The sequence below is a fragment of the Aulonocara stuartgranti genome (assembly GCF_965226115.1).
Source record: "Aulonocara stuartgranti genome assembly, chromosome: 17".
NCBI lineage: Eukaryota > Metazoa > Chordata > Actinopteri > Cichliformes > Cichlidae > Aulonocara > Aulonocara stuartgranti.
In genome coordinates this window covers 30462172-30485657 of record NC_138953.1, presented here as the reverse complement: position 1 = coordinate 30485657, position 23486 = coordinate 30462172, and the positions used below count along the sequence as shown (strand labels likewise).

Genomic DNA, 23486 nt, shown 5'->3' with positions numbered 1-23486 from the left:
AGGTCCCACCACAGTATTTCAATCAGGCTGAAGTCTGGACTTCGGCTGGGTCATTGCCACACCTAGATACTTTTATTTTCCAGCCATTCTGTTGTAGATTTGCTGGTGCACTTGGCATCGTCCTGTTGCACGACCCGATTTCAGCCAAGCTTTAGCTGTCAGACTGATGGCCTCACATTTGACTCGAGAATGCTTTGGTATAAGCTGGCTGCTACTTATTTTCTTGATTCCCGTGAAAGCAGTGGGGAAACCTGCAGCCAGCTGAGACTGAAGAAGTCACTTTGATGAGTGTCGAAACGGTTCTCCCACTGAAAACGCTACGTCCAGATGAACAGAATCAACCTTTGGAGATTTACTTACCTGGATGATTGAGAATGCATCAAGATGAGAGCGTACTTTGTTTTTCACAAGTCTGCATAGAGTCCAGTGAAAACGTTCTTTGTCATGTGACTGTATCATTTATTACTTTAAGGGAATATCTTTGTAGGTGAGATAATGACCACAATGACTGAATGAGCCTTCCTACATTGTTCAATCTGGGACTATCTTCAGCCATACATCTAGATACTGGTAGACATTACATTTTTCTTCTAGGTCCTCATTAGACTTTAAATATAAAAACTTGAGTTTATACAGTACCATGCAAAAGTCTTGAATCACCACTCATTTATTTATATTTTTCCATGAAAATTAGTGCAGTGATTTACTGAAACAGGTGCAAACTTACATAGCAATATAGTATGTACGGCAATAACAGTGTGAACAATTCAAATGAGTTTTAAAGGAAGTGTTTGAGCACCTTTATTCTCCAGTACAGCCTGAACTTTCTTAGGCATGCTTTCTTAGATCTTCTTTAAGTAGTCTTCAGGAATAGTTCTCCAGGCTTCTTGAAGGAAATCCAAGGCTCTTCTTGGGATTTTGGCTGGTTTTCTTCTTGTTTTTTGTCCAGATGATCCCACAATGCTTCAGTAATGTTGAAGTCTAGGCTCTGGGGCACTTGTCCATGACTGTGTTAATTGTGTTTCATCTTGTTTTTCTGTCCAGGTATACTTTAGTGGCAGAGCAGGTCATACTACTAGTCTCTCCAGTCTGCATGCCAAAATATCCTTGGGCAAGATACAGAACCCGAAGTTGCTCTTCATCTTTCATGTCTTGTGTCAGAGTTTTCCCCCCCTATTTCTTTCTTTTACATGACTTTCAGATACATTTTTAAATAATTTTTAGCTCTTCCACTTGTTGTGTCCTCTGTGTGTCCTGTTTCCACATATTTGTTAAAGACCATACTGGGATATACCAAATGTTTAGCTAACAACTCTTGGGAATCACCTTGTTGGTAAAAAAAAAAAAGAGTGGTTATTTTATGCCTTGTTATCTTTGGGGTCTGAATGTGTAAACACAGCACTGGATCATCTCTTGAGTTTGGTGCATGTTTTTTTTTCTTCTAAGTTTTGCGTGAATGATTCATAGGTCAACTTTAAGTAACTTAAACTAAACAAACAAAAAAAAACCCAACTCCTCTGAAAATGGTCTGGTACAAAGAATGGACTACAAATGAGTGAAAAGGGGGCCAATGTTTGTGTTTATCTGAAAGGGACTCTCAAGCTCAGTATCCATTTTCTTTTCTTTCTTTTTAAGATAAAAAAAAATTAATGTTATTAAGAGATAATAAACCAGATGCTTTTTTTTCTGTTTTTAAGGGGCAATGTTAAAAGTACACATTTTTTGATTGGTAATAAAAATAAAAACTTTCATCCAAAGTTTTGCATCTTTCTCTGTTCACCAGGGGATTCCCCTTTGATTGACCAGCAGGTTGTTGGTTTCCCACATGGGATACTAGCGTTTGAATGTTTGCCTGTACAGAGATTCCCAGAGACCAACTGGGCTTTAGACTCGCACACACATTTGCACATACAAAGGGCCTGGGCCCACAAATATAGAACAGTCATAAATAGAACTGGTATTCCATCTGCAGGCTGCATTACTGAGGACATTTGTGTATGTGTGTTTGTGCGTCCCCTGGGCAGAATTGTCTGTTCCCACGACCTGCCCTCCATCCGTTCTTCCTTCTCTCACTCATTCCCTTCCTCCCGTCTTCCATTCACTGGCCAGCATAATCAAACAGAAGCTGGTCTGGCTCAAAAATGAAGAATAAGATGCATCTCACAGTCCATCTGTGACACAACCAGTGCAGTAATGTTCAAGCAGCCATCTACAGCAGTGGGAATTTGCTGTTTTGTAGTGATTTCTACCTTCTTGAGAATTTCAGAGGCAGATATTTTTCTCCATAACGTTTATTTGACATTTATGTTATATTTAAATAATAGGAAGAGGATAAACTGGTATAAATACAACTTTCTAGCCTGCTAACTCTCAACAGACATAAATAAATAAATTAAAAAAGCTGTGAAAGTAGTTAGAATCGCATCTTTATCATGTGACTCTTTAGAGAGGCCCTGTTGCTGGCCTGTTGGCTAGGAGCAACCACCCAATCACATCACCTTGACCAGCTTCATTGTTAAAATTCTAAATTTCTACTTAAACATAAGTATTAACTTTTGAATAATATGGTGATATTGCAGTCAACTGAGGCATATATTTTCTGCAGACAAAGTTCTTACTCACTGCTGAGATGCTATTTTATAATAACCTCTGTAATAAATTCTGGTATTATTTCATTTCATTCACCAGCGCAGGCATTCAACAGTCTGCAATTTCCGTCAAAATACAGTATATTAATATAACATATGATTCACAAAACACTATATATTCCTCTAAAAAACACAATTCAGTTGTCAGATGTCATCAATAGAATCGTTTATCACTCTTCTCCCTGTCTTTACTATGTCTGCAGTGACACATGTAGACAAAAAGCTTTATTCTATTACAGAATGGGTGGGTGGTGATTTTGCGCTATGGCACTGAACAAATGAATACAGGCTGGGTTGAGTCATCAGATTCACCTCCTGATTATAGCCTGCAGTGAGAATGACATGAGGCCTGCACATTGTGAAGTTTGTATTCAGTGTCAAGAAACAATTACATGGGCTGGCCAGTGCCATGAATAGAATCAAGAGTACCTTCAGTACTTTCTGATGTATTATTGAACCCAAGTATTATGTTTGTGGAGGTTTCTATAAGGCCTTCGTGCACATTTGATGTCTAATTATCATCCTCTAATTTGAAATGTTCAGATGCAGTTTTTTGTCTTCTGAATTTATTCGCTAAATAAAGGCACTCAAGGTTCTTTATAAGCCTGAGATAGCTTGTTTTATCTTTTTTATATCAAGCTGCCTGTGGACAGCTTTTAAGAAGCCAGCTCAATTTAAGAACTGACATGTTATTTGCGCAAGAAGCTCTATCCCAAAGCCTCTGTGAGCTATAAGCGAAGCTGACTCTGTGCCATGGAAGCCTGGTCAGAAGCTATTTAGTTAAGAGCTGATGTTGTTGACTTTGTTTGACATTTTACTCTCAAATGAGCTTCAATTCTTTGTTGTGTTACCTAAGAAAGTGAGCCCATGTCTCCAGAAAATGGCTTTGCGTGCCTCAGGGGCCAGGACAAATTTGTTTCTGGCCATGGAGCACAATGTCAAAGCCTGCTTCACTGTCCTGATAGCAAAGGAGAGCGAGAGAGAGACAGAGAAAGAAAGAGAATGAGAGAGAAACATAATTACATTCCCCCCCAAAATCATTTTATTGCCCTCTAGATAAAAAGGTTCACAGTCAGTCCTTGAGCATTGACCTTCCTGAGCCCGTCTACTTTATGAGATTTGAGTTTGCATTTACACAGCATCCGAGGATCTAACAAATCAACTTCCCTGCGGTTTCTTCCTGCTTAAGAGAGCCATGAAAAGATCAGAGCTTGAGTCATAAAAGAGTTGGAAAAACCAGATATTTGGTGTGTGTGTAAACACAACGTTAGCCAAAGAAAAGAATGGGGTTGAAACAGTCCAGATGTGTGGGCACTACGGACAAATCAGATGTACACATAACTTCTCGGATCTCTGTTTGTTCCTGCAGAAATGAAAGTCTTTGTAGGGCTCAAGCCTGCCATGGATCATTATCCCGCTTTATTTCCCTTCTCTCACACACACGCAGGCACACTTTCCCCTTCTTCTTCCCTGTGCTCTCTCCCTCTCTTCCTGTCTGCAACACACACTCTCACAGGTTTCAGCACCTTTCTTTCATCGAGCCCTCTGTTCCCAAATATTTTGCATTTTGTGGGCCCTCCTCTCCTTTCACCACCCACACACTTCATCATCATCATCTTTGTCTTCCTCCTCACCATCCTCATCCTCATCTGGATACCAGCCGCCAGTTCCACACTATTCCATATACAGTCTCCCTCCTTCTTTCGCTCTCTCCTCTCTCTCTCCCTCTCTCTCTGGCACACACACACAGGCACACACACATCTGGAAACAGTCAAAGCGTCTACATGCACTGGGAGGGGGGCTACCTCTCGCTCTCTCTCTTTCTCTCGCTCTCTTTCTCACTCTCTCTCGGTATCACTGCAGAGCTGAGCCGCAGAGGCAGCAGAGGCAGAGAGAAGAGAGAGTTCTAACTCCCAATCAGTAAGACACAGGCAGACAGGCACACAGACTGACTGACAGACACACTGCCGGACCATCATGGACTGGATCAAGACAGAGAAACCCGCCTCCGGATGAGACAGGACGGCCTGGCTTCTGTTTTTGGGGGGACTCTGCTAAAGATTCGTGGAATAACCGACAACCTTTTGGGAGATTTAACCCCGTGCTTCCCGTGATGGAATATTTACGCTCTTCTCGTTTTCTAATTTTTCTCCTCTTCTCTTCCTCCTCCTTTTCTTCATCCATCACTTCCACCTCCCGTGCTTCATTCTCTCACATTTTGACACGCTGTTGAAGATGCGCCCGAATGCGTCTTTTGCGCACTTCCATTGCGACCGTCACTGACAGCGCCCGTTTTTTATAACATTTTCAATTGCTTTCTTTCTTTCTTTTTTGTATACATTTATTAAAAACACGAGAGAGGGGAGGAAGAAAGAGAAAGAGAGAGAGAGAGGTGTGAATTGAATTGAACGCGGTGCTGGTCTCATGTTTCTTGCCTAGGGCCCGGATGTACCGAGGGATGCACCGGTGCGTTTTCCCAGCCGGTTCCGCCGAAAGCTCCCTCTTTTTTCTCGCCTTCACCTCCATCATGGGGATTAGGTAATATTCACTCCATCGGAAGAAACCCTCCCCATAAACAAAAACAACGGAATACCCAAAACTGTCCGTGTCAGACAGTTATTTCTTCTTTCCTCCCCTCTTCTTTAATTTCTTTATTTTTTGGGGGCTTTCCCCCCCTCTTGTTATTTTCCTCTCCAGCTTTTTTCCCTCTCTCTCTTCCATTTACCTATAGGGATAACGCCGGACTACATTTATGGTAAATGAAAGCAAAAACATGTACATCCCGGAGGACACCCTTGAGAACCATCAAGGTATGTGGTGCCTTTTTTATTTGTAACTAACAAACATCTAACTGTGCATGAGGGAGGGAGGGAGGGAGGGAGTAGGTAGCCTATGATGTGGTCTCGAAATGGGGATGGGATGGGGAAAGGAGGAGGTGGAGGGAAGGAGGGGGAAAAGGGGGTGGTAGCTCTTCACTCATTTTCAACAGATGGACAGATGCAGCTCTCTTTTCTCCACTTCCCCTCTGTGTGTGCAGTTTGTCTATTTGATCTTTCCCCGCAGGCCCACAGCACTTTGTGCAGCAAGTGAACTTGTGCCATGATCACGCAACAGAAGGCTGCAGGTAGCCGCGAACAGATACGGATGAGGCCTTTTTCCCTTGCTTGATTTCGTCCACGCTTGTCGGTTTGACAAGCCGGAACTCTGTGAGCTCTGTGGCACAATGGGTGGGCAGTGGTCATATTTAGCCAACAGGCAGTTGTAGGCGGTGTATATTATTGTTCAAGAAACATCTGACAGCATTTTGCACAACTACACTAAACTGCAGATACAGAATGTTGACGATACTTCACAACCCGGCGTAAGGCGCTTGCCAACGAGCTCGACCACTATCGATCCCCTTTCTCCTAATCACTAGTTTTATTTTTCACATTTTAAAAGCAAGTTTTCAGTTTTCTTAGAGCTCCTTGATGGCAGCACGAGAGAAAATCGCAGAGATGACAGGTGGCAGTAGGAGGGCCTGTAGGACTTATTTGTCTGCTGAGAATTGGGTTGATGGTGTGCTATTTTTGGGATGGCAGCGAGGACAGTAGATTGTTTTGCACAAAACACGACCCAAAGTTCAACCTTAAGGAGTTTTCAAGTGTTTAAGGGAATCCGCGGGCAAAGAGTGGATTGAAATCCTGTGCCGTGCTCTGTTGTACTGTCAGTGGAAAGGCTCTGTTTGCATTGCGCAGTATTACGCGTCGCTCCTTCCACCCACGTTGCAGAGAGCAAAGCCCAGCAATGCATTCGCCTATGGCCAGCCGAACCATACAATTCAGCTAACCCTTATTTATCCGATCACTATTATCACCCTCCTGACCATCATCATCATCGTGGTCGTCGTCGACTTCATCCACCACCTCCAGCACAACCACATACCTCTTCCTTGGCGACAGGTTCCATAGCAACAGGGGATGAGGAGAGGGGTGGGGGTGTATGTGTGTGTGTGTGTGTATGTATGTAGCCTATGTAAGTCTATCCGTGCGTGCATCTGTGTCGCAGCGAGCCACCTTCACTAACAGTTTGTTTCAAGGAGGAACTCACCACAGGGTGGATGTTACCCAGGAGCCTGAGAAGCTAGTTTGATGACAGTCAGAACAGCACGATGATGTGTGTGTTCAGGTGTGTGTTCAGTCTGTAAGACAAGTGTTGCCCTGATTGCCACAATGTCCTCTTAATCCATTATTATCAACGGAAAAGATTTTTTTTTGGGTCCCCTTTAAACGATATCCAAACAAGTAATGGATACCATCACCACCATGGGGTGTAAGTGAGAGTAAGCAGATCAAGAAAACTGCTGTTTAACACATGTGATTCTTTTCACGATTAGGCGTCACTTGTTATCTTGTGGGTCACTGTGCATAATGCTGTCTAAAAGTGTAGCATGCGAACTCTGCAAAATGTATTTTACTTTAGGACAAGTCAACAGCACATGGATACAGCACAGTTTAACAGTCATGTCAGCTTTTTCTAATGGAGATTGATTTATGACTTCACTTGTAAAAGTGAAGTTAAACCTTGTAACAACCTTTTCAGGTTCAAACATTTAAAAAAGAGTCAGATTAAGACTTTTAAACTCTATTAGAGAAACCTAAGTGAATTTTTGGGCCCTGTTATTTTTGGATTTAGCATTCTTATCTCAGGCTGCACATGTGGGTGGTGGTTTCAGCACCACGGACAGTTCATTCTTCATTGGTCTATTGACAGCTACATGACAGCTATTAAAGAATTACAAAGACATCGACGCTGAGATAGCATTCTTTATATCCTGCTCTACTCTAGTCATTTGTTTTTTTGTTTTTTTGTTTAATGGTGAATGAATCATTTGCATGTATGGGTCAAAGTCATAGAAACCATATTAAATTATGTGCTATATTTATCTGTAGTTTTCATTTGTTAAGAAGGGTTAAGTGGAGGGGAGGGAGGTGGATATATTTTAGGGGCCACTTAACGAGTTTTCTACACATGAAAGATGACAGCAGCCTCATGCAGTGTAGCTATAACAGACATCATGCTTTGGCTAAGTTACAGCAGTTCGGTTTTAATAATAACCACAGTTAAGCCCTTCCTGCCCCTCCTCTCCATCCAACCCTGACCTCTCTTCTCTTTATCGATGGACCTGAAAGAAAAGACAAGTCTCAGACCAGTCGATATGTGAAACTTTAGTTTACAGTTCCTGACATCTAACACCAGATCTGACATTCTCCTTCCTTCATCGATTAGCGTGCATCTTTAGATCTACCCTGTAATTCAGAGTTGATGATCATCTTTACTGCATAATCTCAGTTTTAAGGACTCTTTTGAGTGAGTTGTGAAAGTGCACTCTCGCACTGAGGCACATACAGACCTGTTGCTGCAATGCACGTGTGACCGACGGGGCTGGGAAACAAACAAACACCTGTGGAATCTCTAGTTATTGTAGAGATGCACACGCGCACAAGTATTCACACACAGAGGCATGCACACTTATTACAGCAGCAGTTTTTAGCTGTGTAATCAGCAAGTTGATTTTCCCTGTGGGCATTGTGCTAGAGGCATGATACATCCGTTAGGGGATATTAATTGATTTGCAATTGTTACTCAGGGGTGTTGGCCATCTGCCAGTTCACCTCACTCTGTAATGACTTGACTCGATTTGCTAAACCCCTGCACTGACGTTTTTAAGGTTGTTTCTCACTTACAGACGTAAGCAGAGGTTTTTAAGTAGAAGTGGAGCTATGCAACAGCAGGTTTAAAAAATCTTCAGTTCCTATGCAGGACTAACAAGGAGGCTTAGACTGGCTTTAGGTTTGTTAGACTCAATGACAATAAACGTAATTAAAGAAAATCCAGATGAATCAAGGTATCTTTTGAGAAGTCAGATTAGCTGCAGGTGGTAAAGTTGTTGCTTTATTTAAAAAAAGGGCAAAAACTAATCAAGCATTTCTTCCAGACGTGTTTTAATTAGAATCCACAGGGGCAGAGTAGCTGCTAAGGAAGCTAAGGCATCAATCAGTGTGCTTGACATAGATGGAAATCTGGGCAATTAGGCGCCAGTCAGCTGTTACCCAAACCAGTTGTTGCTCAATATTGGTGGAATTGAATTCTTGGTGTGATAAAATGAACAGAAACCAATCATTCAACAGTGTTTTGTAACGTGAAAAGTGCCATTTAAAAATAATACGAGTCACAATTATGTTATGTTAGTTTGCATTATTCTTTTTTAAAACCTACATTCATCCACAGTAAGGTAAAATCAGCTAATGTTGGGCCTTGTATCATGTCTTCAGTCACTGCAAGTTGAAGAAATAATCCTAGATACATTTGATTTAAAAACCAAGAAAAACAAAAAACCTTTTAAACATTTTTTAAACTTTTCTGTTTTTTAAAGACATACATGTCAAGCAGCAAACACAAACACAGTAGATAAAAAACAATAAAGAAAGATCCAACCTTGCTAGTTATCCCCCAACACTTTACATAGGATGGCTGTGGCTCAAGAATACGACATGCTTGTGTCCACATCTGTGAGCTACATGAGAATATAGAGACAGGGTCATCCTTCCAAGCAGTGATTTACACAGGACATAATCACCTTCAATAATTCAGTGCTATGGCTGAGATGATTAAATAACAAGTCAAAACTGCTGCATGTGTGTTCAAACCTTTATTTAAACCAACAAGGATTTGTTATGTTTTTTTCATTTTTTAAATCTTTTGCAGTTTTGCCTTTTGCATTCAACTGCAGCCCAGCATCATTATCTCACACGATCAAACCGGGCTGCTGTATGTCGGGAAAAACTGAGCTCTTTATGCTGCGATAATAACTCAGTTTCCAGTACTGTAGTGGTCCAGTCAGATAGAGGAAGAACTACCGATTAGTTATTGTGATAAAGAAAATAGAAGCATATTTTCCCATGGTGAACTTAACATATCTGAACTATCATGATGAATTTATTATTATTGGTATGTAGTCACTTAGGTCATCGGGATGAAAGGTTACCATAAACGTTTATACATTGTTTTAGATATTTTTAGATATTCCTTTCTGCCACCGTAATCAGTAAAAATTTATTATAAAAGAATCCTTGAACACAAACGTTATCTTGTTAGAAAGTTTGTCAAGAGTGTTGAGGTACTTTCAGAACTATTTTGAACTGATGGCAAACTTGCGTCTATGATACTGACACAACTTTTACTTTTATTTTGGAAGTATTTTTTAAGCAACACTAGATGTCATGAAAAGATGAGCAGCCAACAGTTATTCAGTGTTGAAACGTTATCTGAGAGTCTATTCCTGGTGGTCACTGCGCTGTTTCACCATTGTAAATTGTGTTTAGTAATTGATAATTTACTAAATGTTTTAACGAAAAGATAGCCATATGCTTACTTTGTCACTAACAGGTACTCTGGCTTTCTCCCACGGTCCAATTACATGCATGTTAGGTTGGCTGTAGGTGTGAATGTGAGCATCTCTGTGTTAACCTTGTGACACACTGGAGACCTGTACAGGCTGTACCCTGCCTCTCGTCCTCTGACAGCTGGGATGGGCCCCAGCCCTGCCATGACCCTGAATTGGATAAAATGAAGAAAATAGATGAACTGCAGGCTTTGGGTCAGAGAGACACAGCACCAGTGATGACTCTTGACATAAACCTTTGGTCAGTTTGACACCGAAGCTGATGTTTTCACTCTGTGTAGGCATGTGTAAATGTAAGTGGTCCGAACAGGAATGACATAAACTAAGGAGCACTAGATGGTGAAGCACTTTGCAGAAAAGTCTTCTGAAAGTCTTTTGCAAAGATTGAGCCAGTTTAACTCAGATATGTTTTCTGATTTTTAGAGGGGATAGTAGCAGAAATATTAAGCAGTGCATCAGATTGTTGAAGAGCCCCTATAATTTTGTACTGCCCTTCAGAATCCCTTTAATCTGGTGAACCCCACCCTGGAAGTTGAGCAAAACCACTTAGGTTTAGAAAAAAACTGATTTGCCAGTTACCAAATGATAATTCAAATTAACTCTTAAATAGAATTTCTTGCAAATGAGCTGTGGGCTTGCAAATAGGAATTGCTTTATATTATAGGGTCACAGACAAAAACATCTGGAAACTGCTCTCTCACACTACCCTTAATTCAGGCTTTACAAGAGTAGTATAGAATCATAGAGTCAGCTTATTGTTGACGGGATGTGTGTGCGAAGACATGTTAGTCACAGCGAGGTTGTAATGTTGTAGTGGAGGATGTAATGAGCGATTAAAGGCCAACTAGCATTAAAGAAGCTTATATTAGCATTTTAGAGAGTATAATGGCTTTAACTTAAGGATGTGACTCATCAACAGCTGCGCTTAACGTAAAACTCCATCTGAAAGACAAAAGAAGACAACACAAAGACGGTAGGAAAAGAGGGGTGGGGGGATCGAAGGAGAAATTAGAGAATGAAATGACAGATTGCATTAAAGGTAATAAAAGAGAAGCAAGACTGAGAGAGTGGAGAGCAGAGCTGGAAAGGAGGGATGGAGCAAGAACACTGCCTGGCACTGAAACAGAGGGATCGTAGAGGAGCAGACAATGGAGAGAAGAAACTGTAGGAGAAGGGAATCAAGGGATGGAACGACCATGAAAAATAGTGAGCATCGCAGGTTAGGGGACAGGGCTGGGGCCGAGGGAGAACAAGAACTGATGGAGCACAGTTGGAGGAGGAGAAGGAGGGAGGATTATCCATGACTCTGTCTTGCTTAAGCCTCTGGTTGGATATTGGAAATCTATCCAGAGGCTGTCCTCTGCTCTTAGTGCTATCGGGCCTCAGTCTTCATTTCTGGTGGGACAATATGCCAACACTGGCAGCACTGAGTGTGTTTTGTGAGTGTATGTGTGTGTGAGAGTGTGCATTTGCAACTGGCTGCCTGCCTACATGCATTGTGCCTGCTTGGCTGCCTCAGTGTGTGTATGCGTCTGTGTTTGGACATGTGTCTTACCTCTCTGATGCAAACCCATACACAGACACACACACAGCCTCCTATTCTATTGATCTGGCTGAAGCCACAAGCGGAAATAATGAATACGGACCTGTAGCATCTTCTGCGCTCTCTACTCTTCACCACGCTCCCTCTTTTTGACTGCAAGTTCTCCGTCTCAGGTGCCTTACCTTAGCTAACCCTCAACTTATTGGGTGCTGTTTGACTATCAAAGTTCCCTAAAGCTTCACTGAGGATTAGTGCTTCAATAATGGTGTTATGGTTAGATTCTTCAATTTTTTAGCAGGAATTTTCCACAGATTGTGTTGATGTATGTCATGAATGCACAATTGATTATGTGGCAGTGAAAGTATTTTTCCACCTTACATGAATTTAATGATAAAACATCCCTGCAAAGCATTATATGCACTTCTATGTGCTTTCAAGAAAGATTTATACAAAACCAATTCTACACTAAACATAAGAGCAATGAAATTCAGTGCTGCAGGCCTATTAGGACATAGTGGGAGGGACTTGATTATAACTTATTCCACATTTAAGTCACATCTAGGCTCTTGCATGGACATATGGAAACTGGTTAAAAATTTATATTTCAGTCTTATGTGCCATGTCTATGTTTCATGTGATGCCTGCAGCATCACCAAGGATCTACAGCACCCATGTGTGTTTAACGCCTCCACTGCTCAGGAGCTGTATGCAAGTTTGTCTTTGGGTGTGTTTGCCTCCTCTATGATGAAGAAGTGAGAGAAGAGTCGGGAGCAGTCTGTCATTCATGATCTGTCATGCATTTGCCTCTTTCGATTTTTCAGCTTTTTTCTCTCTCTATCTCGCAGTTTCTAAATAATTTCTGCCTGTAGAGAAATTACTTTGAATTCTCTCATTTGCTCTCAACCCCAACCCGACCCGCCCTCCAATCAATCCGCTATCCATTTGGTTTTAGCTCACGAGGTTTAATACGTTTCCTTTCTTCTGTGAAATAATCGGTCCATCTGCCTGCATTTACTGTAAGGCTCGATAGCATTTGCTGTAGATATAACCACAGAAAAGCAAGATAGAAAACACTCTTTATTGCCCCAATGGGGGTGCTCTGCCTATAAGATCAACAGATTCACTACTCAACACAAAGTAGATAAACCACAAGTCAGTACACTAACAAGTATGCATCTGGCCTGTTGCTCTAATGTATATGCAGTAAGAGCTTTCCCCGTAGCCACACGGATGTTTTTGATAACCACTAGCCCGTTCTTTGTGCACTCATGACTTGATATTTATATTCTGTATTGCTTTAAGAAAGGTGTGTGCTTGAAAGGTTGACTGTGGAGATTTCTTTTTAGATTGTGTAAGTTTTGTCAGCAGACATTTAAAATCAGGAAGCAGGACATCCTCTGTGAAGCAGGAACGTTTTGCCTTATTTTAGAGGAAACACCAGAGCGGTGGGTCATGTTACTACTGGAGCTTTCTGAGAATTTACTCTGTCCAAATTAGTAGCCTGATGTTAGAGGAAATTGTCTTTCCACCCCGTTTCCAACCTCGCCTGATATTGTTCCCACTTTAAATGATTTCCATGTGAGAGGGGAGACCATAGCATCTGCCTCAATCTAACGTCATTGTATTTTAAAAGTGAAGCAGATCATTCAGCAGCAATACCAGGATTTGCTCCTGGTACTTGACAACAGCTAGACATTGACATTAATCTTAGCTTGTCCAACCCTGTGGTGTTTTGTATGTACGAGGAAGAAGGGCGTGCACGATTTGATAAGTCTGCCGCTTTCTTAGCTATAAAATTCCACAAAATGACACTAGAAGAACAAAGGGGATGATGGTGATGCTTTAAGCGTGCAGCACCGTGAACTTCCCCCTGACGTCATCCTTTTACTGTTTATGACAGTCAACAATGTCAGCGCACGTCACGGCTGTCATTTTGTCTTCACTTCAAGAAACACATTAACTCCAACCAACATGAAAATGCCAGGAATTAAAAATAAGAAGGGGCTTTTTATAGTCTGTTGAAACACAGCAGTGTGGTTTGCGAAATGATGTGCCTAAAGTTCCCGAGAACTCGCCTCAAACTATTGCCTATAGCATCAAATATTTATGGGAACAAAACACTCAGCGATATGATATCATTATTTATGAAACATTTGTGTGCCGCACTCATTCATCACCATTTAGATTATGCAGTGTAAACACCTTTTTCAGTATTATTGTGTTATTTTCATTTAATTCTACTTGTCAGTAACCCCTCAGTAGTCAGTAAATTAGCTCAATTTCTTTTGGTATTATTGTTTTTTGGGGTATTGTTTGGCATTATTGGATAGGACAATATTAGAAGGAAAATACGTAGATAGTAAGACAGAATGGTTCCAGAAAACTGAACCATTTGGCATGCAGGTCACCTGTTCAACCAAGTGAGCTATAGTTTTCTAAAGAGCTACTAATTGATGATTGGTTCATGGCCTTCACCAATGAACCCAGATGACAAATCGCAGCAGAAATCTGTCAAGTCAAATAACAAAGTGTTCAGTTTTGGCTCAGCCATACAGATTCTAATAGCTTATTGCAATAAAAAATGCAATGAAATACTTTAAGTTTTGACAGCCTTTAAAGAAACAGAAGTGTCCATGATGTGTTGCAAATGTGCACACTTGATGTTGAGATTATTTCAGTTGCTATACTTCACATTTATGACTATCATAATCTAATCAAATGGAGTGACATGTCGACTAGTTTCTTTCTGTTTAACAAAGCAACTATATTTGTAAATAACATCCATGTTTTCATTTCACATGCTGTATTTCTCCTATTCTGACACCCGGTGACAAGTTTAACTACGGCTTGCCAGATCACACCCAACTTTGACCTATGTTACACTTGAGTGCACCAGCATGAAGTGTCAACTGTTCACACTCGCATTGAAGGAAGGACTTATGCCGTGTGCATCTGCAGTATAAGAGTAGTCTTTCCCTGTTTCCAGCTGAGTGTTCAGACGTGAGGCTGAGCTGTGTAATCTGCAGGAATGATGAAACCACTGTCCACATTAGAGAGTCTGACCCTGCATGCTCAAATATACACTGATCACATATGTGTGCGCCAGCAGTGGTCCCGACTGTGTTATGCAGACATGCACTTGTGATTCACCAGACATAAAACACACCAGCCCTTTATCATTTATTTTCCTTAAGGCCAATTTAAGAAGGTGGGGCCTTAGCAGGAGGAAAAGAATTAAAGAAAGAGAATGTTTAAGATAGAATAATGGTACAGAAGGCACAGATCCACGAATTTCTGCAGCATGTTAGATTTTTGAGTTTGTGTTTCTATAGTCAAACCAGTGAATCCAGTTTTGCTACATTTTTCTTCTTTCAAACTGAATTAATTCAATTAATGATTCTAGTTGTTCACGAGTGTCCCAGCAGAAAACAAAGCATTTGGTTAAAATGAAGATTTGGAGTAAGGTCTCTTTTCCCCCAACAAGCTGCTAGTGATTTTCCATTATTCAATCAGTGCATTGCAGCAAATTGAATTTTATGCTATAATGTGTTCCTCTATTATTAGCTCCTACTGATATAAGAAAAAGTACATCACCCTTTAGAATGCATACTCGAATAAATGCTTATTTATTCATTCATTCGAGTATGCATCTTGCAGATATCTTGTTGCTGGGCATGTTTGACTCTCAGGAAGTGAGCTTTAAAAGCACAAAGGATTTCCACTCATGTGTTTTTGTCACGCTCCCAGTTCCAGAAAGTCTAGTTAGTCAGGCCTCTGGTGGGCTTGTCATAGGTGAAAAGCTGCCCTAAAGAGAAGCTGTCACCATGGGCATCTGCACGTAAACACACACTTTCCTCTGTGAGTGCATCACCCCGCTTGGTGGCGGCACCCAGACAAGACAGATAAACCTAAGAGTGGTGTGATGCAAGTCTTTGTGTGTATATGCATGTATATGTGTTTACCTGCCTCTGGGTGTTTGTAGATGTGCATTTTTTTTCTTTTCCTTTTTGTTTTTTTGGTCGTGGGCCAAAAGCTGTCAGATCACTTCTTGCAGCTAAGAGTCACAGGTGACAAAAGCCTGTTGTGTAGCCCGGGGCACAAAATTCACTCTTTTACTTTTTCTATTATGCAGCAAGACTGGCAAAGGTTAAGTAACACCTCAGCTTGGAAGCGCAAAGGGCTGTTGGTTGACAGAGGTCATCTTGTTCTAAACAACACCATTTCCAGAAAAGATGCAAAAACCCAACATATTCTAAATCATAATTAGCACCAATGTTTTTAAAATTCTTTGTGCAACATCACTAATGAGAGGTTAGGAAATGGACTTATCAGAATGACTGCCATTCTGGTAAGTTCTTAGATTTACATGCACAACAGTTCAAACATCAAGAGAAGGTAGCCTATGAAAACATGATTCTTGTAGAAAAAGCGTCTTGACAACTGCTTTCGATTTTGACTTAAATCAACCAAGCAATTGAAATGTATCAGGAAAAGTCACCGGGAAAACCAAGAAAAATTATATAATTACTTTTAGGATTATTTGAAAATATCTAAGTATTTTTTGGTACAGTAACGGATAAAGAGAGAGACTGTTGTACGTATACAGTGCTCTTCTATTGTATTTAGCACTCAAAGCGCTGTCCTTCTTCCTTCTTCATCATGTCCTTCTTCTTCGTCATTCACCCAAGTGCTGTTTTCTGTGCATATGTGCTTTTAACCTAACATTCACACACACTCAGACTCAAAAGGATGCATAAGGGGCAACTTGGGATTCAGTATCTTCTTGTCTGTGAAGGTTCTCAGTCATCCTGGTCATCGTAGTCTAAGGAGCTTGGAAAGAAAAGTGTCTGGACTTCTTTAAGTTGCTTGAAGACGTTTCACCTTTCATCTTCAGAACTGAAGAAGCTTCTCGGATGAGAGGTGAAACATCTTCAAGCAACTTAAAGAAGTCCAGACGCTTTTCTTTCCATTCTTTGACATGGAGACTAGAGAAACTGGGGATTGAATAAGCAACCTTCTGATTGGTAGATAGCCCACTCTACCTTTAGATTTATGGAAAATACACTATTAAGACATGCGGTCTCAAATTTAATGGAGCAGTTTATTTATATATTTTTGAATGGCCACAAAGTCATGGTGCTTTGAGGGCTAAGGTAAAAAAAATTAAATGTTTCAATGGAAGCAGCAGCAGTAGTAGTTTGACTTTTAGTCCTTGGCCACATTGAGTTCTCATGATCTCTAAACACTTAAAATGATAAAAAACAAAAACAAAAAAACGCCTTCTCTCTGAGGACCGAGAAGACATTATATTGTAACTGGTCACACACTGACAGTAAAAAAGAGTTGCCCTTTTAAGCCTCTGTTGATGCTGGTTTATAGTGTTTTTTAAAGAAATGTCTTATATGAGACTTGTCATTAGCAAATGCACTGGTTACTGTACTGAAAACATGCATCACCCAAGTAGATTTCTTAAAATAAAAAAAACAGGGTTTATTATCGTGCATGAATTCACATCTGTGTTCTTGATCTTATCCTTTCTGTTTATTTCTATTCTGTTACTTTATTCCAGTTATTTTGTCGAGTCGCCAGTGACTCTGTTCTTTTCATCAACTCTCTCTGCAGAGATTAGGGTAGGATTGGAGAGGATGAAACTAAGGTTAGAAGGCGAATCTTGAGAAAATCCTGCAACAATTCGTCTCTCTTTCTCTCTTCTTTCACACTCCAGTGGCCCCTCTATTCTATTTAGTGGTTTCATCCCATCATTCTATCTTTCTTGTGCCACTTGTGTGTGTGTGTGTGTGTCCCCGTTCCCCCTCGACTCCTTTTCATATGAAAGACAAGGGTAAGGTGTTCTGGTATGAAATGATCCAACTATATAGGCCATAAGAGTGTCCTTGACTTTCTATGTGTGTAAAAGAGAAGAAGCTGTTATGTGTGTGTGTGTCCTGCCATCCCATCTATCTAGGCCAGTCTTGATGTGTGTGCTCTATGGACCACTTCCCCACAGACCACTGTATGTGTGTGTGAGAGAGTGTGTGTATTACAGAGAGACAGAGAGCAGTCCACTTCCCAAAAGACCAGACTCACTTTCACACTCTGGAGTTATAATGGCAAAAACAGGCTTGTTACATGACTCCTTTTACAGTGTATCCATGCATGTGCATGTGGACTTCCATCTCCAGAGATTAAAAAGCAAACAAAAAACCCAGGTCCAGCATAGTTCGAGGTTTTAAATGGCTGGTTTAACTGTTGAGGATTTTTGTGTTGTTTGTAGCTCTGTGGATAACAGTGTTTGTACATGGGTCAATCATTTCACCTATTTTGTCTCTACTGAAATCTAAAAATATATCCTTACCTAATAACTTTTGGCAAATCTTTTCTGTCATAGATGCGTATGTTTGTTCAAAGGTTTTAGTTATGTAGGTTGGTTGAGATGTTTATTGCTTCTGGAATCAAAATTGATGGCGACCTGTCTTTTTCCTGGCTAATGTTTGCTAAGATTAGCTTTTCTAGCTTTCCTTCTAATAGGGATTACTTTCTAGCTGCTGAATGTAGCATAATCCTGTTTTGATAGTTTAAGCTGCTAATTAGTGTTAGCTTTCCATTTTATCTACATTACAATCTAACCACCATCTAGATAAAATGGTAGCATAAATGTAGATAAAATGGTAGCATGTAGCATAGCTAAGTAACAGCTGGCTGGCTAATGTTAGCTTGTTACCTTGCTGCTGTAATGGAGCAATGTACTGTCTTGGTAGAGCTGTTCTTTAGCTAAATTGTAAAATTTCTTCACCAGGTTTCATGAATCACATATATTTCATGAAAGAATATTAATTTTATAATAAATGGATAAGTACGTAGCCCAACGGTCCCCGACCTTTTTTGCGACATGGATCAGTTTATGTCCGACAATATTTTCACGGACTGGCTTTTAAGGTGTCCCGAATAAATACAACAAAATAAAACCAGTACTGGTACCAAAAAAAGAAGATTTATTCATAACACATGAGAAAAGAGCCAGGGAAACTGAGTTAACAATAAAAATAAAAAATAAAAAAAAATGCTAAAACCGAGAAAAACCCAGAAAACCATGAATTTCACACCCAAGCTTCAACTCTTGCGGACCAGTACCAAACAACTCACGGACCTGTACTGGTCCGTGGCCCAGGGGTTGGGGACCGCTGACGTGGCCTATATACATTTTTCTGCTCTGAGTTAGCCAACAATAAATGTTGTAACTGTATAAATCCCAGAAAGAAAAATCTGTTCATCTGGACTTTGTATTTTCAGTTGGAGAAAATGCAATGTCCAGATGAACATAATCAGCTTTCTGGGATTTCCTTTCCGGGATGACTGAACGTGCCTCACATCTTTAGCTAAGGATTGCTTTCCACAGTAGAGGTTTAAAGAGCAATTCAAGGCAGGGTTGGTTGACTGATTAGCATGAATGTAGCCCTTCACTATCAAAAGATTGACATTTAGGTATGCAATAGACACACTAACTTGTCAGTGGCAGTGGAACCTATTACCACATGTTGTTTAAAAAAAAAAGCAAGAAGGGAATGGTCAAAAAGCAATTAGCCGTTCTTACTAATGGGTGACGTCACAATGCCTATGTCCATCTTTTTATACAGTCTATGGTCTCATCTCTCAAGTAAAAAGATCCTCGCTGTTGTTTCCTTAATGTTCATGTCATTAATAGCAATGGAAGTGCAAGGCGTACTTTGTCATTTTGAATATTCTTGGAAATGAATGAGCTATTTCACACTTGCCCATCATGTATTTTGCTTACCATAGACAAAAAACATATCCTAGTAGGCAATCCCAGTCACAAGAACTCACAGAGAATGCAAAACGACTTAACATTCTCCTTGCAAAAATGGATTCAACAAATTGATTCTACATGTGTGTGCCTGTGATTTATACCAAAGTCACTGAGTATGGAACACACACTCCATTTTAGACAGCCAAGGGGAGATAGTGGGCATGGCAGTAGTTCAGATGTTAGTGTAGCTATTCGTCTTTCTCCCTCTCTTCTCTTGCATTCCTCTCTTCTTCGTCTTTTTTTCATCTCGTCTCCTCACCTTTTACCTCCCCTCTTTCATGTCCGCTTTGCATCTGTGATTAGTATTCCAGATCAATATGTCCCAGAGAAAGAGAAAGAGAGGGAGAAAGAGAGGAGATGATGGGGAGCTTTTTTGGGGATTGGCTTGGCGCCTGTAGTGATGTCATTAGAATAGGAGGCGCGACATCGCCTGTCTGTTGTCATGTCAACCGAAAGAGATTCTCATAAAGCGAGATAGATGGATAAAAGGAGGAATAAGGAGAGCGTTTGTAAGGTGTGTCTTTGCCTGTGAAAGCACTGATTTACCTCAGTGTACACCTCAGACTGTGTGCCATTGCTCTTTAATGTCTGCAAGTGTACCTCCCTTCGATGGTTTCAGCAAAATGTCATAGCTGGTCCTTTGCGTGCATGCGTCTAGGTTGCAGTGTGATAAAGTTGATGATTAACGACATTACCTCAGTGTGGCAGACGGCGACACCGCATTAAACAAACACTGTGCTCCAACAGGGACACACAGGGAGAGAGAGGGTAAGAGGCAAGGAGAGAGGGTGCAGGAGAGATGGATCAGATGGGGAAGAAAAAAAGGAGAAGAATAGCGAGATGCTTTTCTTTTTGGTCTTATTTTTCTTGCTGATTCATTGCGATTGTATTGTTGTAACATCCTGGGACCTTGATTGGTACCCACAAGTGGAGGTCAGACTCCCGCCTCAGACCTTTAAAGGGTCACTTCAGCTATACACTGTATAATGAATTGCCACTCTTCCAGGAAAGAATGACATAACTGCTTTTCTATTTGTTACGGGAACTGTTTCATGGTCACTCATGTACTGAGTGATTCAATATCTTTGGTTTCTGAAAGCTGTTAGAAACCACATATGATTTAAAGCAATTTCCTCTGGTCTGTATCCATTCTCCATCCTTCCTAACACCTTTTCTCCTTTCTGCTTTGCTTCCTCTTGGGTTAGCAGCATTGTACTCAACTTCACTTGGCTTTTTGTTTCTTTGCCACCCCCACCATTACCACCCAGCCCTTACCCCTTTCCACTCTCATGTCCCTTCTCTCTCCTCCTCCAGCTACTGTGAACTCTCCTGCTTCCGTCTCCCTAGTCTTCGCTAATGAAGCAAAGATCTGCTTGGGGCCATTTTCCTCTCTATCAATATTCTATGCCAGTTATCAGGGTTCGGTTAATAACAGTGACACAGGAAACCATGTCCCACTGCTAACCCCCCACACGTATGTAGTCACGGTAACAAGGTAATATGTACAACAACCAGCATATGGGCATAAGAGACGGATATTTGGGTGACTGGTAAGAGCGATGATGATAATTCACACGTAAGTTCTCGTCAGTATTTTGTAGCTCCGTAATTAGATCATGCATGTGGGAATTTGTGAAAATATGCTTAATACTCTGATTTCTACTGAGAAAGTGTCAAGAGACTATTACAACATGCAGTCATGTGACCCACCAGTGGTAACATGAGCACTAGTTAGCGACAGTTTGCTGTGGGTTTGACTCAATCTACATTAAATTTAGTCCAGCATGAAAGGATTGGTAATTATTGAGTTTGTAGTGTTTCTACAAATCTCTCCATCACATTAATTTTCTTAACCAGTTTTGCAACCAAAGTCACTGGAGCTTAGGGTTCAAACTAGACAGGTCCCCAGCCTATCACAGGGCTAACACAGAGAGACAGAGAACAATCCACACTCACAAGTAACCTACGGCCAATTTAGTATTGCTAATTAACCTGACATGAATGTTTTGGGACTGTGGGAGGAAACTGGAACACCTGGAAAAAGCCCACACAGGCAAACAGAGACCATACAGGCTCTACACAGTAAGACATCGGCCAGCAGCTTTGAACCCAGAAACTTCTTGCCCAGAAACGACAGTGTTAACCCTTGTAGGCCGTACTTTACATTAGAATTTGCTCAGTGAGAAAAACAATTGTTGGAGGTGTTGCAGCATAATTTGGAAACCACTTCCCCCCTGAAAGCCTTTCTGTTTGCAGTTACACATTGGTAAAGGTATTAGACATCTATGTCGTCATCATCGCCGTCATCATGTTTTCCCTCTAAGCACATTTCACTTGGCCTTGGGGTGCTCCAGACTGAATATATGATCCAGCAGTTGCATAAACTTGACTCAATCCATCATTTTAGTTCTAACAAAATAGCACCTGCTTCTGGGAATCACTATTTTCCAGTCATACAAATATATTACAGATGTGTTTCAATTTTACCCTGTACTTGTTTCCTGGATATCTTAAAACTGCAGTTAATATCACCCTCTGCTTGTGTGTTCAGTTCCTTATCCTTTCTATGATTAGCTTGACTCTGGGCATTCTTCCGTTAAAAAGCTCAGGAGAAGTATTTTTCTAAGAAAATCATAACAGAAAAATTTCTATCTCCATGTGAGATATGATACATTTAAAACATAGATTAAAGAACATTATTTTTGATACCTGATATTGCTGTTCTCTTTCGTAAAAGTACATGATGTGTGCTTGTTAGACTATCTACTGCTTTTATCAATCGCATGTGTGCATCAGTCTTAATATTACATTCCCCTTAACACTACACACCCTGTGTGTTGTCAGTCACTGGGTGGAATATTTAAATGGCGAACTAATATCCAGTGCTTCTATATGCTAATGTTCCCCCAGAATAGCATTGGCTGTGTAGGTACTACCACTGAGCAGCTTTGAGCTTCCCCATAATTTTCTTCAGCTCAACTCCAACAACAGCCCAGTGTAGCAGCACAGTAATAAATGCAAATTTTCTCCACATTTAACTTATGCTAATGCTAATTATTACAAGTGCTAACAGCTCAACAGAACAGCAGGTTGTTGAGTATTAATGATGCTGGATGTCGCAGCACAGTAAGGCTGATTGGAGCACAGATGTTGAGGAACTTGGTAGAGTGGTTCATAAGGTGTTTTGCTGAGGTGGGTTGGGACCTAAGAGAGAGAGTGAGAAAGAGAGGGTGAGAGAAAAAAAAATCAATTATACATTTTTAGATGCTAGATCATTGGGGTAATGGTCTTTGAAGCATCCTCACCATGGGATCTCAAATTAAGTTTGGCTAAATATGGTTGAGTCTCACTGTAGGAGTCAGCTGCAGTAAAACAAGCACATAATTTGCGATAAGCTGCAACAAGTGCGATGCTTTGATTAGGATCAGGCCATGAAAGGAAGTCCCGTTCACTTCATGTCAACAAGCATGCCCCCTACTTACAATAATATTTGCCAAATGCACATTACTCATGCAGACAGTCATACAGAAGAGGTTTGTTCCCTTAAAACTAAAGCTCGTTTTCTATTTTAAATACATGCATTTGTGAATTTTGGATTTTATTTGATATACGGATAGACTTCCGGAAGTCAGAAATGAAAACAGGAGGCCCTGATTCCTGTTTTAGGCACTGCCTTAAATAATTTAAATGGTTCCTGTTTTAGATTGTAGTTGGGCCTCGCTAATTCTGTTAGATATGCATTCCAACGGAAATATTACCCTCTAAATTGAAAATAAATTACTGTATCATGTCTGTCATTGTACATATATGCATATTTTTTGTGCGTTTTGTCAACAGCAGTTGTTATGACAGAGTCTAGACCAGGGGTGGGCAATCTCAGTTCACGAGGGCCAGTGTCCTCGAACCAACACAGCTGATTTAAATGGCTAAATTAGCTCCTCAACATGTCCTGAAGTTCTCCAGAGGCCTGTTAACGAACTAATCATGTGATTCAGGTGTGTTGACCCAAGGTGAGATCTAAAACT

At 40.7% G+C, this 23486-nt stretch overlaps 1 protein-coding gene across 12 annotated transcripts in view; it reads left to right on the top strand.

Annotated features, from left to right (window-relative positions):
* Positions 1-4459: 4459 nt before the first annotated feature.
* cacna1c (calcium channel, voltage-dependent, L type, alpha 1C subunit) overlaps positions 4460-23486 on the top strand; it is a 218366-nt gene continuing 199339 nt past the window's right edge. For all 12 annotated transcript variants that reach the window (XM_082510506.1, XM_082510505.1, XM_082510513.1 and 9 more), the window contains exon 1: positions 4460-5459. In XM_082510506.1, the coding sequence (XP_082366632.1) occupies positions 5402-5459 (58 nt within the window). In that variant the 5' untranslated portion in view covers positions 4460-5401. The remainder of the gene's footprint in view (positions 5460-23486) is intronic.